At 40.5% G+C, this 15319-nt stretch overlaps 1 protein-coding gene across 7 annotated transcripts in view; it reads left to right on the top strand.

Moving 5' to 3' along the window:
- The window catches only part of LOC122718958 (neurogenic protein mastermind), a 221154-nt gene that overhangs the window by 140683 nt on the left and 65152 nt on the right, over positions 1-15319 (top strand). For 5 of the 7 annotated variants that reach the window (XR_006347487.1, XR_006347486.1, XM_043944404.1 and 2 more), the window contains exon 2: positions 4029-5852. Coding sequence is in view for 5 of the 7 variants with exons in the window: in XM_043944404.1 (XP_043800339.1) it covers positions 4029-5852 (1824 nt within the window). In the remaining 2 variants the exon portion in view is untranslated. The remainder of the gene's footprint in view (positions 1-4028; positions 5853-15319) is intronic. The other 2 variants (XM_043944406.1, XM_043944409.1) reach the window with 1 other exon arrangement.

Genomic DNA, 15319 nt, shown 5'->3' with positions numbered 1-15319 from the left:
AAACTGCTGCTGCTGCTCCCCCGGCCCTCGCTTCTATTACAGGTTCGTGCGCGCGAGCCGAGGCTTTCCCGTTTTTCCCGGGCGAAAAATACGGGCGTTCCGGTTCCGCTACGCGACGGAAATGTCTGCATTACCGCGCGCTTTCTCCGCAATTTCCTCGCGGGCCGCCATGAGCCGCTTGGGGCCACGGCGAAGGGAAAGGACCGTGTTTACGTCCAGATTTATATCGCAACGCGCCTCGATAACAAAATACTAGGCTACCTTTCTATATTTTGAGTGTTTATCGAAAATTAATTAATCGGTTAAGGGAAATCGATTTTTTTCTTGATTCTTCGAGTTTGGAGGGGGGCTATCCCTTTTTCGAGTCTTAATTCGAGAATTGGCAGTTATTTTGTGAGAAATATATGAAATGAATTGAACAGTCGTTTTTACCTCTTTTTTGAGTTTTAATTCGAGAATTCGCAGTTATTCGAGGAATATATGAGACGATGGTTTAAAGATTGTAGAAAACAAAGTATAAAAATTGGTATATATGTCGAGTTCATTTTAATACCAAAATGGCTACTTCTTTTTTGAGTCTTAATTCGAGAATTCGCAGTTATTCGAGGAATATATGAGACGATGGTTAAAGATTAGTAGTATAAAAATTGGTATATATATCGAATTCATTTTGATATCAAAATGGCTACGTCTTTTTTGAGTCTTAATTCGAGAATTCGCAGTTATTCGAGGATATGAGACGATGGTTTAAAGAATCGATTATAGAAATCAAAACAAAGTATAAAAGTTGGTATATATGTCGAGTTCATTTTAATACCAAAATGGCTACCTCTTTTTTGAATCTTAATTCGAGAATTCGCAGTTATTCGAGGAATATATGAGACGATGGTTAAAGATTGTAGAATCAAAGTATAAAAATTGGTATATATATCAAATTCATTTTGATATCAAAATGGCTACCTCTTTTTTGAGTCTTAATTCGAGAATTGGCAGTTATTCGAGGAATATATGAGATAATGGTTTAAAGAGTCGATTGTAGAAATCAAAGCATAAAATTTGGTATATATGTCGAATTCATTTTGATACCAAAATGGCTACCTCTTTTTTGAGTTTCTATCTTAATTCGAGAATTCGTAGTTATTTTGTAAGAAATATATGAGGAATATGGTTTAAACAATCGATTTTAAAAATCAAAGTATAAAAATTGATATACGTCGAATTCATTTTGATACCAAAATGGCTACCTCTTTTTGAGTTTTAATTCGAGAATTGGCAGCTATTTTGTGAGGATTATATGAGATATATAATTCGATTTTGGAAATTAATGCAAAGTATATACGTCGAATTCATTTTGATATCAAAATGGCTACCTTTTTTTTGAGTCTTAATTCTAGAATTCGCAGTTATTCGAGGAATGTATGAGACAATGGTTTAAAGAGTCGATTGTAGAAATCAAAGTAAAGTATAAAAATTGGTATATACGTCGAATTCATTTTGATACCAAAATGGCTACCTCTTTTTTGAGTTTTAATTCGAGAATTGGCAGCTATTTTGTGAGGATTATATGAGATATGTAATTCGATTTTGGAAATTAATGCAAAGTATATACGTCGAATTCATTTTGATATCAAAATGGCTACCTCTTTTTTGAGTTTTTATCTTAATTCGAGAATTCGTAGTTATTTTGTTTGATTGAAATGGATATATTATACTTAAGAGATTACACAGATTACTGAGATTATACATCGTGGAATCTGCTTCGATACCAAAATGGCTATCTTTTTGTTGAGTTTTTTAGAAATTTTGAGAAAGATTGAAGGAAAGTGATTTTTTGATTCAAATTGGAAATATCTAATTGAAATAGATATTTTACTTGAATATACACGGAAGAGTCGATTTTAAAAGTGAAAGCAAAATATAAAAATATCAGTTGCTCAGTCATTACGAGTAATTAGATGAATAGCTATATCAATTTTATACTTGTTCTAATCTTTAAAAATCGATGCTTTGAAAATAGAAACGTATTAATATTCTCTTATTGTATCTTTCTCGATTCAAATCAATGCCATACGTACTTCTTCACTTGGAACGATAGAAAAAAAGATGAAATATATTTTAAATATTTCTACGAATTTCCACGAAATTCGAATCAAAATAAAAATTTTCCTTCAAAAACTTTCGTCAGAGTTTTTAATCGAACTACAATAACAATAAACCAAAAAAAAAAAAAAAAAAAAAACAAACACCCACCAAAGAAGAAGAAAGATCAATCTTCGATTCATCGCGAGAAACCATTTCCTACCCGCGAATTCAACGCCATATCTCGTTGCAGAGATCCGTCCTAGCAAAAGAGGGGAAGACGAAGGGAGAAAGAGAAAGAGAGAGAGAGAGAGGAGTCCGTGGAAACTGGAAGAACGAGCGTGTATCCCCATTAGAGGGATAATACCTATTATCGATTTTGAAACGAAACGCGGGTTATCCCCCCCGATTCAAATCGTGACAAATGCGATGCCGTGTGCCGTGTGCCGCACCCTGGAAAAACTTTTTCCACCCCTTTCCCCCCCACTCCTTCCCCATGTAACTCGCGTGTTACAGAAAATCCTGGTTTCAGGATCCAGGTTGATTTCCTGTCCCTCCTCGTTCGATCCTCGCGGTGAATGAATTTATTTTATTTTAAATCCACGATTCATTCGCGCGCTTTGCAATCGTTTGAAAAGAGAAATTCATGAGACATGTAGGGAGACTTCCTTCGTAATATCTGAAATTATTTGTCAAATTTTATCAGAAGAATATCATTCTTCAGTGTGATCATTTCTAGCAGAGGAAAAATTTTTGATTCCAAATGTGATGTTGTTTTTTATATTATATATTTAGAAAATCTTTTAGAATATCTTTAGAATATCTTAGAATATTTAGAAAAAGAATTTCACACGAGTTAATTTAGAGTTTTCGTTTCTTTATCTTAAAGTAATCCACAAATCTATTCATAGCAAAAGTCTGGTGAAATCATTTCGAAGCTAAGAAATTCGCGGAAAATCAGTTCAGCGATCGACTCGGCCAAAGATCCAAAGAGAAGCAGAAAAAAATCTCTTTCCCTCCTCCCCTCTGACGGGACAAGAAACGAATCCAACGATCGTTCTCTCTTTTCTCGTTTCAGCAGCAAAAATTCGTGAAGAGGAGTTGTAAAGATAAGCAAAATATTAGAATATAAAATACTTCGATTCATGCCTGAAATCATTTCGAGTTAGCTAAGAAATTCGAAAAATTAGTCCTTCCTTCTGACGGGACAAGAAACGAATCCAACGATCGTTCTCTCTTTTCTCGTTTCAGCAGCAAAAATTCGTAAAGAAGACGGTCGAAGAGTTGTAAAGATAAGCAAAATATTATTACAAAAATATTAGAATATAAAATATTTTGATTCGTGCCTGAAATCATTTCGAGTTAGCTAAGAAATTCGAAAAATTAGTTCAGCGATCCAAAGAGAAGCAAAAAAAAATTTCCTTCCTTCCTCCCCTCTGACGGGACAAGAAACGAATCCAACGATCGTTCTCTCTTTTCTCGTTTCAGTAGCAAAAATTCGTAAAGAAGACGGTCGAAGAGTTGTAAAGATAAGCAAAATATTATTACAAAAATATTAGAATATAATATACTTCGATTCGTGCCTGAAATCATTTCGAGTTAGCTAAGAAATTCGAAAAATTAGTTCAGCGATCCAAAGAGAAGCAGAAAAAATCTCCTTCCCTCCTGACGGGACAAGAAACGAATCCAACGATCGTTCTCTCTTTTCTCGTTTCAGCAGCAAAAATTCGTGAAAAGGAGTTGAAAAGATACGCAAAATATTAGAATATAAAATACTTCGATTCGTGCCTGAAATCATTCTGTGTTAGCTAAGAAATTCGAAAAATTAGTTCAGCGATCGATTCGACCAAAGATCCAAAGAGAAGCAAAAAAAAATTTCCTTCCTTCCTTCCTTCTGAATACGGGACAAGAAACGAATCCAACGATCGTTCTCTCTTTTCTCGTTTCAGCAGCAAAAATTCGTGAAGAGGACGGCCGAGGAGTTGGAGCCAGCCGGCGGTGGTAGCGGAGACGGTGGCTTCGGCGAGCCCCCCGTGAAGCTGCAATGCACGCAGGCACAGCATCAGCACCAGCAGGGGCCGGGGGCCGGCGGCGGGGGCGGACCCCACCACGGGCACGGCCAGCACCCGGCCGGGAACGGAGCGAGCACGACCGGGCCCGCGCACGGCGCGGGCGGGGGCGGTGGGAACGGCGCCGGTAACGAGGGATTGACCAAGTTCTCGGTGGAGATAGTGCAACAACTCGAGTTCACCACCTCGGCGGCCAACTCGCAGGCCCAACAGATCTCCACCAACGTGACAGTGAAGGCGCTCACCAACGCCTCGGTGAAGAGCGACCTGTTGAACGCGTCCTCGTCCCCGAAGTCGGGGCCCGACACCGGCCCCGCCTCGGCCGGCTCGAGGCCAGGCCCGCCGGGCAACCCGGGCGGCGGGAACGGGCCCGGGCCGGGCGGCGCTGGGCCAGGCGGTGGGCCCGCCGCCCCCGGGGGGATCGGCTGCGTGGACATAGGGAACCTGGTCGAGTGCAAGCAGGAGCCCGACAACGAGTTCGTCGATCTGGAGCAGTGCGCCGCCGCCCTGGAGAAGGACGCAGCGGCGAACGGGGCCGGTTTCCCGGGCTTCTCCGACTTCATGGGGGACGACACCGGCGACGAGATCATCACCTCGGACGCGTTCAAGGATCTCATCTCCGAGATATCCGACCTGCACCCCGAGTTCATGAAGGATTTCGACTTCGAGGAGAAGATCCCCGTCGAGGCGTTGGCGGCGAGCAACGCGGCCGTGGCGGCGGCCGCGGCCGCCGCCGCCGCTGTCGCCAACACGAACGCCAACAGCGGCGGGGCCGGCGCCAACAACGGGATAGGGACGAACAACGGCCAGATCAAGATCGAGGACGACAAGGACGGGATACACCAGCAGCAGCAACCTCAGCAGCAACCTCAGCAGCAACCTCAGCAACAACCTCAGCAACACGGGGGCGTGAACAACGGGAACGGCGTGGTGAACAACGGCCAGACGGGCGCCGCGAACAACGGGACGGCCAACGTCCCCGCCAATTCCAGCCCGGGCGCCCTCGCCTCCGCCCAATACTCCCCCGCCAGGCTGCCCTACTCCGGCCTCGACTTCAAGTCGGAGATGAGCCCCGCCGCTCAAACGTTGAAGCAGATGGCCGAGCAACATCAGCACAAGAGCCAGCAGTTGGGCCTGGGCGGCTTCAATCCGGGGGCGGCGGCCGCCGCCGCCGCGGCCAGAGGGCCCACCGCCCGTTCCCCTTACGCCGAGTTCCCCCAGTTCGGCGGCACTTCAGACTACCTGGGCAGCCCCGGGAGCGGCGCCGGCCCCGGGCCGGGCGGACAGGGCCAGGGGGCCGCCGGGACGGGGTCGTATCACAAGAACAACGGGACGGCCGGGTTCCAGGGGCAGCAGGCGAACGACATGTTCGTAGGATCTCAAACGCAGTTCGCCGCCGGCCTGGCGGACATGAAGAGACCGCAGCCGAGCAGCGGTGGGAAGCCGAGCATGCTCGGGCCGAGCGCCGGTTACAAGCAGCAGTATTCGCCGTACGGTAGCCCGGGATCGATGCCGAATCACGGCAGCCCTGGTTATCCGCTTCCGCCTAGGGGATCCCAGGGCGGCGGACCCAATCAGACCGGATCCCAGGGATCCTTCACCAGCTCCACGCCGCCGAGGCCTCCCTCGGGACCCGGCACATCCACTTTGCAAATCAACCAGGCGCAGCAGTTACATATTAACAATCCCGGCCATCAGATTCAGGTTAGTGGATCGCCCGCTTTTCCTTTCTTTCTTTCGCTCTTGTGTACTGGAGTGGAGTTGCTCGATTTTCTTCGATTTTACTCGGGATTCAGAATTTGACGCGATTCGTATTTTCTTTTGTTTTGTTGATAAGTCAACGTCCTCATATTCGTGATTTTACATCATCGATCAATTAACGGTAATTGTGTGACAAATGCTTTCGATAAATTGTTATTGTTCCTGAATACGCTCGATTATATTAAACGAAATTCGTAACCAATCGCGATTAATATTGTTTACAATATCGTTGTAACGATTATCCGTTTACAACAGCGAAATCGGATACCATCAATGTATATACGCAACGTCACTACCGTATTGTCAAAAGTAACTTTTTTTTTCATAGACAAAATTTCAATATACTTCGCGTTCAATTTTCATCGAATCGGATTACATCTTCGAAATTCGCGATCCGATTAAAAATAATCCAACGAAATTCGACGTTCTCAGATTCTCAGACTCGAAATACAAATTATCCTACCTACGTAAACGATTAAAAAAAAAAAAATAAAATAAAAGAGTTTACACGAATATCAAAGAAGCCAAAATTACCCGAAAAATTACTCACCGAAGATTGATCGCGCAACGATCTAAATTAAAAATATCGCACACCCAATAAAAACAACAACAACAACAATAATAATAAAATAGATTGAGACGAAAAACGGAGTCAACAAAGTATCGCGCGCGCGCGCGCGCGTCAACCTCGGCCGAATGATATCTGTTGCGTCGCGACGACACGTCTATTTTTGTCGGCGGCATCACGAGTCGGTGGTGGCGACGTCGGTGGTGGTTGTGGTGGTGGTAGCGGTGATGGTGGTGGTAGCGACGTCGCTGCGTCGCCAGCGAAGGGGCGCGCGACGTTGTGCACCGTCATCGGTAGTAATAGTAGTAGTAGTAGTAGTAGTAGTAGTAATAGTAGTAGTAGTAGTAGTAGTAGTAGTCGAGGAAAAGGGGGTATGTCGGCGTCACGAGGGCGGCCCGAAGCGCAACAAGTAGTCTACCCCCACCGTTTCCCTCTTTATAAATTTTCCCCCTCGCCATTTACCCCCACCCTCGGGAGGGAGGGTTGCATGGCCGCGCGCAGCCGACGTCGCGACGCCACCACCGTCTGCTCGATTTAAGCTGCGCCTGCAATCCGCGTCAATACGCACCGCGGCTGGTAGTCGCGAGAGTGCAGGCGACGGGCGAGCTCGTATGATTTTTTGCTTATGGGGAATTGGATTTCGTTGTACGATTCTTTTTTTTTTTTTTTTTTTTTTTTAAAGAAGACTCTTTGAAAGAATGATTCTCTCGATCCGTGAATCGATGAAATATGGGAAAATTGAAAATTAAAATGTTTACGAAATTTATTTTATCGATCGATAATCGTTTTATTTCCGTCGAACGAGCGTCGAATGAATTATTTAAGGGGATTAGAAGAGAATGGGGATGGGGAGGAGATCGGGGTTTCGTTAAAATCAATGATGGGCGGTTGAAGGAATATTTGTGGGGATGTAAAATCTACGTTACCCTATATTTTATTATCGCAAAGGGAAAAAAAGGAATTGTGATATTGCCTGTATAAATCTTCCGCCCAACGAGATATTCGCTCTGAAGAGACTGTTCGCGTTTCTGTTGCTAGTCTAAGACCTCTGCAGGTGGTCTTGGATCCTTTTTACGCGCTAATAGATTTATTTTATTGATCCATTGCGGGGACTACTCGAAGCGAAATACTCACTTTACGAGCGTGGAATTTTTAAAAAATTTTTAAACAACTTCGTCATTCGGTTCGAAACGTATACGAGATAAATGGACAAATAACGATTCTCGTGAGTTTTTTTTTTTTTTTTTTTAGAAAAGAATTCGCATTGAAATAATTGAAATAATGATAATAAAACGTAGCACGTTTTTTTCGTCTCGTTTTCAAATTCTCGAAATAACCGATGTTTCGTTTCGATACCCGAATCAACGTTCGAAAATTAATGGTTTTTACTTTATCGCGTGTTCAACATATTTTTATTTTTATTTGTTTTACACGTTGCTTTAATCCATTATTTACGAGATATACGTAAAAAAAGAATATAATCAATTTTCAACGACATTAAACAAATCTTGTGCTTTCTCGAAATGTTCCGCTATGTCCTATTGTAGACGTCTCGTTCGAACAGATCTTATCTTGCTTGTTTCCCTCAAACGTCGTCTCCTCGTCCCGATCGCGTATGGAGGCGCGTCTGTCCTTCGTAAATCACGCGAGCTACCGCGCGCATTTGCATCTCAATGCGAACGATGCCTTCTCCTTTTCGACCCTTTCTCCTTCCTATCTTCCGTGTTTTTCTCCACCACCACCATCTCGATTTCACCTCCCTTTCTTCTATCTCCATTTTGTCCATTCTTTATCCTTATTTCTTGATGTATTCCTTTCGTTACTCCTCGTTCTTTCATCGACTCGCAGATTTTCGCCGTTTAAGGTTCGTATCGTCGCGAGTTTCGAAAAAAAAAAAAAAATTTTTGCAGAAAAGATTATTAAGTTTTTTAATTAAATTTTTGCATTACATTGTATTATCGATCGAAGTCTGTAAGTAAAATATAATCTTCTTTACGACGCTTTGAGAAAGTTTTAAATAAATTTTATACATATTAACAGCACTTCGAGAAATAAGTTAATTCCAAGAATATCTATTTAAATCCGTTATTATTTATAAATCTAAAATACAATGGAAAAATATATTCTGATCAATTTTTAAATATTCAAAATTAAAAGAAAAGAGAAAAAAGGAAGTGAAAATCCTTTCTTGAATTTTGTATTATCGATCGAAATCTAATAAAATTTAATCCAATACCTCCTGTTAAATATAGCTTTCTGAGAAAGTTTTAAATAAATCTTACACTTCTCCTTTATACATACTTATTACGTATTAGCATTTCGAATATCTATCATTGAATCCATTGTTATTTTAAAATCTATAATATAACTGGAAAAATATATTCCGTTCAACTTCGATCTATCCTCAATTACCGCATACAGATATCGTTATAAATTTTCAAAATTGAAAAAAAAAAAGAGAGAAAAAGAAAAAGGAAGCGAAAATGCTTCCTTGAATTTTTAAGCAGATTTTCGAACCTATCGAAGACAGGCAATTTGTATGCGCTCGGTCAAAGCGCCCGCACGCGTCCACTCGACACGTTGAAAATTTCAAAACAACGATATCGCCTCTCGAAGAATGTTATCTCTCGTCGAATTTACATATACATATACATTTCCTCGTGGCACCCAAGAAACTAACCGTTTTCCCCCCTTTTACCTTTTTCCGGGTCAGGTTCGGTGGGCATAGGCCAGGAATCGGCCCAGGCCCATTTATCACGGCGGAAAAAGGTGCCGAAACGACGCGTTGTCTTTCTGTAACGTTGTTCTATTTACGTTCGTGCAACGTTTCCTTGTTCGATGACCCCTTCCTCGAGAGCGAGAAACGTTCGTATCCTTATCGAGTTCGATGCGTTGAACGTTCAAACGTGATAAAACGCAGCGGGGATATGTAAATAAAAAAAAAAAAAAAAAAAAAAAATTAATGAAACGTTATCGAAGTTGTAACGCGCGGAATTTAAATGATTTAATTTGGGTCACAGTTGGAGATTCCGCCGGAGTGTGGTGTTCACGTGTAATTTCACGGTGGAAACGAGTTTTTTTTTTTCTTTTTCTTTTTNTTTTTTTTTTTTTTTTTTTTTTTTTTTTTTTTTGAGAAAGCGAAGAGGATTCCGTTGGAGAATCGATCAAAAGAAATTATGTATCCTGCTTGAAATTCTGTTAAATATTAATATAGAGAAATAATTAACCCGGGAATAATTATAGATACGTATGTCCCTTGTTAGTATAGTCTCTCCTATATAATCTTCCGATCCACGTTTCTTCCTGTTTTGATGAATAACATTTACGTAATTACGCGATATTATTCTATATTTATTCCGGAATTTTTTCTGGAATTTAAATTTTTTTATGGAAAAGAAGAAAAGATACGAATAAACTATTAATACAATGCAAAAATAATTAATAATTTTCAAATCGACTAGATAGAATTATATTACTGAAAATTGAGAAAAGAAAAAAAAAATGGAACGTATCAAACAATTAGTATTACGCAAATTCTTTTTAACGCGTTCACACGTTTCCCAATTAGATGATCATCAAACAACGTGCATCAATTGTAACCTCTTCTATCAAATCCTATGCGTGCGATTGGTATTTTATTCTCGAACAATCCAAACGAGAAGTTACGAAATAAGGAGAGTTGGACGTTTTCCCTGCTCGGGGATCCCCTCCCCTCCCCCTCTTCTCCCTCCCCTTTCCCCTCCACCGCCGCTCTCTTGGAACGTTTCCAACCACCGCCCGTCGTCGTCGCGTCGGTATATCCAAGTACGAGTGTTTTCCACGTCGGCCGTGTTAATAAGCGGACACTCGAGTATTACCGGAAATTGAGCGTGCGCGCATGCGCCTCCCGTTCGGGTTCAAAGGTTACGTAAACGTTCGATCGTGTACGCGTTTCGAACGCACGCGACACGCATGCGGTGTCATTGATACTATATTTAGAAATAGCGTTATTTTCCTTCGATTTTTTTTTATTTTTATTTTTATTTTTATCACACTTTGTTCTTCTGTCGTGTCTCCTCCTTTCTTTGCGAAGAAGTAGTTTTTATTTATTTATTTATGTTTCTTTTTTTTTATGAGGAAATTTAAAACGACGAACAATTTTTTTTTTTTTTTTTTTTTTTTCTTCAGTTAGAAGCGTTACATTTGTTCGTCGTCGTTTGAATTCAAATAAAGTTTTTGCAAGCGTTACGGATAGAAAAGAAACGCAATAAGTTTTTTTTATAAGTTCGGTCGATAACAGATACGAAGAATTAACGCATAAATTTTTATCAAGTGTGTCAAGTTATTGTTTCTTGCTAGAAGAATTTATAAATAGTAGTACGAAGTAATATATTATATTTCGGTGTGTAAAATTTAAATAAAAAAAAAAAAAAATCGATCTTATAATTATTAAATAAAATGTTGAATTCGTTTCTCGTCGAAACGAAACGTGAAATAATATTTACCGAATAATAATGAAATAATTCGTCAAAGATCGATTTAATTTCGAACGGTTAAATTATTTTCGAAAATGGATACCGATATTTGCCCATTCAGAAACCGAACGTCGATTCATCGCGAGTATCGAATATTAATGTCGTTTCGAATGATAAATGCTTTTCATCGTTGCTGAGGGCTTTCGACGCTACATCTCCGTGTTAAGATATCAAACGTTACGATTACAAACGCTGCGCTCGAATCGAATGCGTTAATACAAGCGCGTAGAAATTAGACCGCTATTTCGTAACCATCGCCACATTGAATTCGTATTCGATTCGTCGTTAAATCTAATTTCATTTTAAAATATTAAACACTCGACGTCTCTATTAAAATTCGAATTAATTTTAAACAATCAAATTGTACGTTTCTAAAAATTCATCTCTTCGCGCAACTGATTATCTCCAATTAAAAAAAAAAAAGAAATACAAAGGATTCGACAATTTTCCAACTTAACCACGAATATGGAATAGAGCCTTAAGAGAATTAACCACGGAACCGAGTTTCCTGTTTTCGAATCGTAGGAACACTCCTCTGGAATTTTATTCGTGTCACTAGGTACGTTCGAGGCATCCCTCGAGGAGGGGGGATGCCTTTTTTTCCACCCCCTAGGAGGCTCGCCTCCTCCCTCTCCCTCCTCCTTCCCTTCTTTTTTCTTTCGGCCTCGAAGCAATTTCCGCGGTCGAAAAATCGAGGTTAACGGGGAGGGAGGGGGGAGGAGGGGGAGGGGAAAAAAGGAAAAGGAGATAGTCGGACGGATGGATGGTTTCTTCCATCCATCCAGAGATGTTATCTCTCTCTCTTTCTCTCTCTCTCTCTCTCTCTCTCTCTCTCTCTCTCTCTCTCTCTCTCTCTCTCTTGGCGGAGAATCGGTATCGATCGGCCGCCACGTTTCACGCATGGAAATAAATCGTCGGTTGGCGACCCTGTCCTCACCTATGCAAATCGGGCAACCGGCTTAATTGACGAAATATTCAAATCGTCGGGATGCTTCGAGCATTCGAATGATAATGACTAAGCTCCTTCGCCGAGAGCTTTTCCATCCTTTCACGGAAGATCTTAACCTTCTTCTTCTTCTCTCTCTCTCTTTCTCTCTCTCTCTTTCTCCTTTCTTTCTCATCCGTTTCCTCTTCCTCTTGGAGGTTATTGGAGGCGCGTATACAGGATGGTTTAGATAAATTTTGCTCCATTTTGTTCTTTCTTTTTTTTTTTTTTTTTTTTTTTAAGGAAAAGATCACGTAGATGAATTTTTTCAGTTCGCACAGTTAACGCTTTCTTTGTTGCACAAAAAAGTGATCGTTTAAAACATCGAAGAGTTTTTATTCAAAAAGTTGGACGAATCGTTTTTCTATTGGAGGATTGTTTTTGTTTGCATCGAGAGGGAACGGATATTCATTTTACACGGATGAAGAGAAAATTTAGCGGGGATACAAGAGATATGAGAGAGATACGAGAAGAAGACGGCTGAGATTTCTGAAACGCCTTGTACAGGGGAGAGAGAGAGAGAGAGAGAGAGAGAAAGAGTGTGTGTGTTGGTTTTAGATTTGACGAAGATATGCATAACAGTGATCGTTTGTGAGATACGTGTTTCACGTCGAAGGGTTATCGATCGACCCGAACCGTCGATCTACATATTCGTAATGGCGGCCAACACAAGGACGCGTTTCCTTTTCGAGTGACCTTCATCTTGACCCCTTCGTGGCGAGATCTATACACGTGGTCTCGTGTTAAATATAAATTGCTTGGAATTATTATTGTTACGCGGAGCGAGCAGGAAACTCGGTTTGAAAGAGCTTGACCTTTGAACTGGTTTCTGCTCTTTGTTCCCTGGATGGAGGAATTTTGGCTTTCTGTTTCTTATTTATAGTATTTCCTTCGATGGTATTTTATGGATTATATTTTGACAATCGATAAATGTGATTGAAATGTAATTTAATTAATTAACGATTTATTAAATTTTCTTTTTTTTTTTCTTTTTTTAATTATACGTGATTTCGTTCTCGTTTCAATCACTCTTTCGTTATATATTTTTGGGATAATTTTGAATATCAATAGTTTATCGTATTTTATGATTGTAAAAGCGTAATACGTATCTTATCAATCAAATATTTACCAATTATATATTTTCTACTTATATATAATCATCTCGAAATACATCTTTTTTATTGTTAATTTTATATAGCAGTTGAGATTACATTTCGATTAAAATCGTAAATGCTTTTTTAATTTTTCTCCTTTCTGTAGAGCAAAAAAAAAAAAAAAAAATTTCATTTATCCAACGGATGGTTTATTCTCTGGCATGTTTGATTCGTAACTCTGTGTTTTAACGCTCCGTTCACCGCTTCTGTCGCTTGTACACCACTCGAAGCACGATTTGATAATGGAACAACACTCGTCGAGCTGAACACTTTCGAGAGAGGGAGAGAGAGAGAGAGAGAGAGAACTGTTTCGTGTTTTCCAAACGTCGTGGAACGGCGTGTGGTCCAGATATTAGCGCGACAGCCTCTCTCGAAGCACGAGAAGCTGTGACAGTGTTTTCGATTAATTACACTCTTCGTTGTTTGTGCCGTGTGCGCTCGCAAGAAATTGGCCGATGATTAAGTACCCCTTGTTTCCCCGCTCTTAAAAATTGGAGATTCTTATATTTATCCCCCAAGTAGTAATTTTCCATATTGCGCTTCTCCACGTGTTTTCTCGATTTATTGAACATTTATTTTAAAACGTCTTACGCGATATTTTAATAAACGAGTCGTGTCATGGATGGCGGAGAAGGATGTGTATCAAACGCTGGAATAGTACAAGTCGAGATGATGTCTCTAGCACAAACATTTTCGTTCATTCGAACGAACGAGAAATACGAGATAATTGCAATTTACAGTTTTAGATATTTAATAAACTAAGAAACGTGTTCTTATGAATTTCCTGAGATAATTTCAAGCAATATTTTTCTTTGTCGACGAGTTGTTAACTCAAAAAAAACAAATGCAAGGAACATATATCGTTAAATATCATAATTTCTTTCGAGTGATATAACTCGATATAATCGATAAAATATTCGTATTCAACATACACACATATATATTGCTTGAATTTGTTCGTGCTCGTCAGCGGCTCGTAGCCAACGCTACTGTCGACTACGCGCTCTATGATTGGCCAGTATTTTTTTTTTTTATTAATAAACTCGTTAACCGCAACTTTTTTGCAAAGTTTACTCTCCTCTCTTTGCGAACAAAATCATTCATAAATTGTATTTAAACGAACAACAAAGAACGACAACAAAAAAATTGCCCGTATCTTTTAAACCTTCGTTGCACGAAGCCAATATCTTCTTAAAAGAGAGAGAGAGAGAGAGAGAGATAGAGAAAATCTTAACAAGTTTCAAGAAAGACGATTTTCTTCCAAAAGCTCTCGATGAAACTAGTTACGCGCGCATACTTTGCTCGCGGTTAATATTTATGCGTTGCACTGCACGCACCGTTGGTGTTTTACATGCAAATACACACGATGGTTGAAAGCGTCGGGATGGCGGCGAGAGAGGGATGGAGGCGAAGGAGGCGAGAAAAAGAAGGAAGAAAAAGGGGGGGGGAGGCGGGGAGGTGTCATTGCGCCAGCGTAAAAATTCAAGCGGCCCATGCGTGATTTATATTGTATCGGGTATAAAACCGGGTAATGAATGGCGGTCGGTGTGCGTGCGTACGCACAACAAGCGCGAAAACTCGCGTAATCGATACGGGCTTTAAGTTGCCGCTCGAACCCCCTCGCAAATGAAACGAACGATTTTATAATCGAAAATATAATCGTTGGTTAATTAAATCGGTGATTTCGATGATCCGGAGAAAAAAATCTTCGCCGCGAACGATCACGTTTCTTAATCATAATTGCCGCTCAGAGTTTTGTCGCGAACGTTTCGTTCGAAATTTTATTAAGAAAAAAATATATATATATATATATTCGTAAAGTAACGTTGAGAACGTTGGGATTCTCAAGGACTAATCGGTTATTATTATTCTTGTCTCGATCGAAATGCTGATTTTTAATTATCAAGAATATCAGATAATTTTAAATGGATAATTGCCGTCGACCGAATCGATACCGATCTTTCCCGAATCTGTTATTTAAAATACCGCGTTATAAAATTTCCAAATTGGTATGGGAACGATAATTCTTTCCAAAATCTTCCATTGAAAACTAGAAATTCTTCGACACCACGCGGCGAGTCTTCAAAAATCCATAAAGGGGCCAGACAACGCGTTCCATCCACTAAACAACGGACCACTGATGAAAAAAACGGGAGAGAAAGAGAGAGAGAGAGAGAGAGAGAGAGAGA

Source organism: Apis laboriosa, unplaced genomic scaffold (assembly GCF_014066325.1).
Source record: "Apis laboriosa isolate Shangri-la unplaced genomic scaffold, ASM1406632v1 scaffold68_cov148, whole genome shotgun sequence".
Lineage (NCBI taxonomy): Eukaryota > Metazoa > Arthropoda > Insecta > Hymenoptera > Apidae > Apis > Apis laboriosa.
Note: the sequence above shows the minus strand (reverse complement) of the source record. Positions and strands in the feature narration are given on the sequence as shown.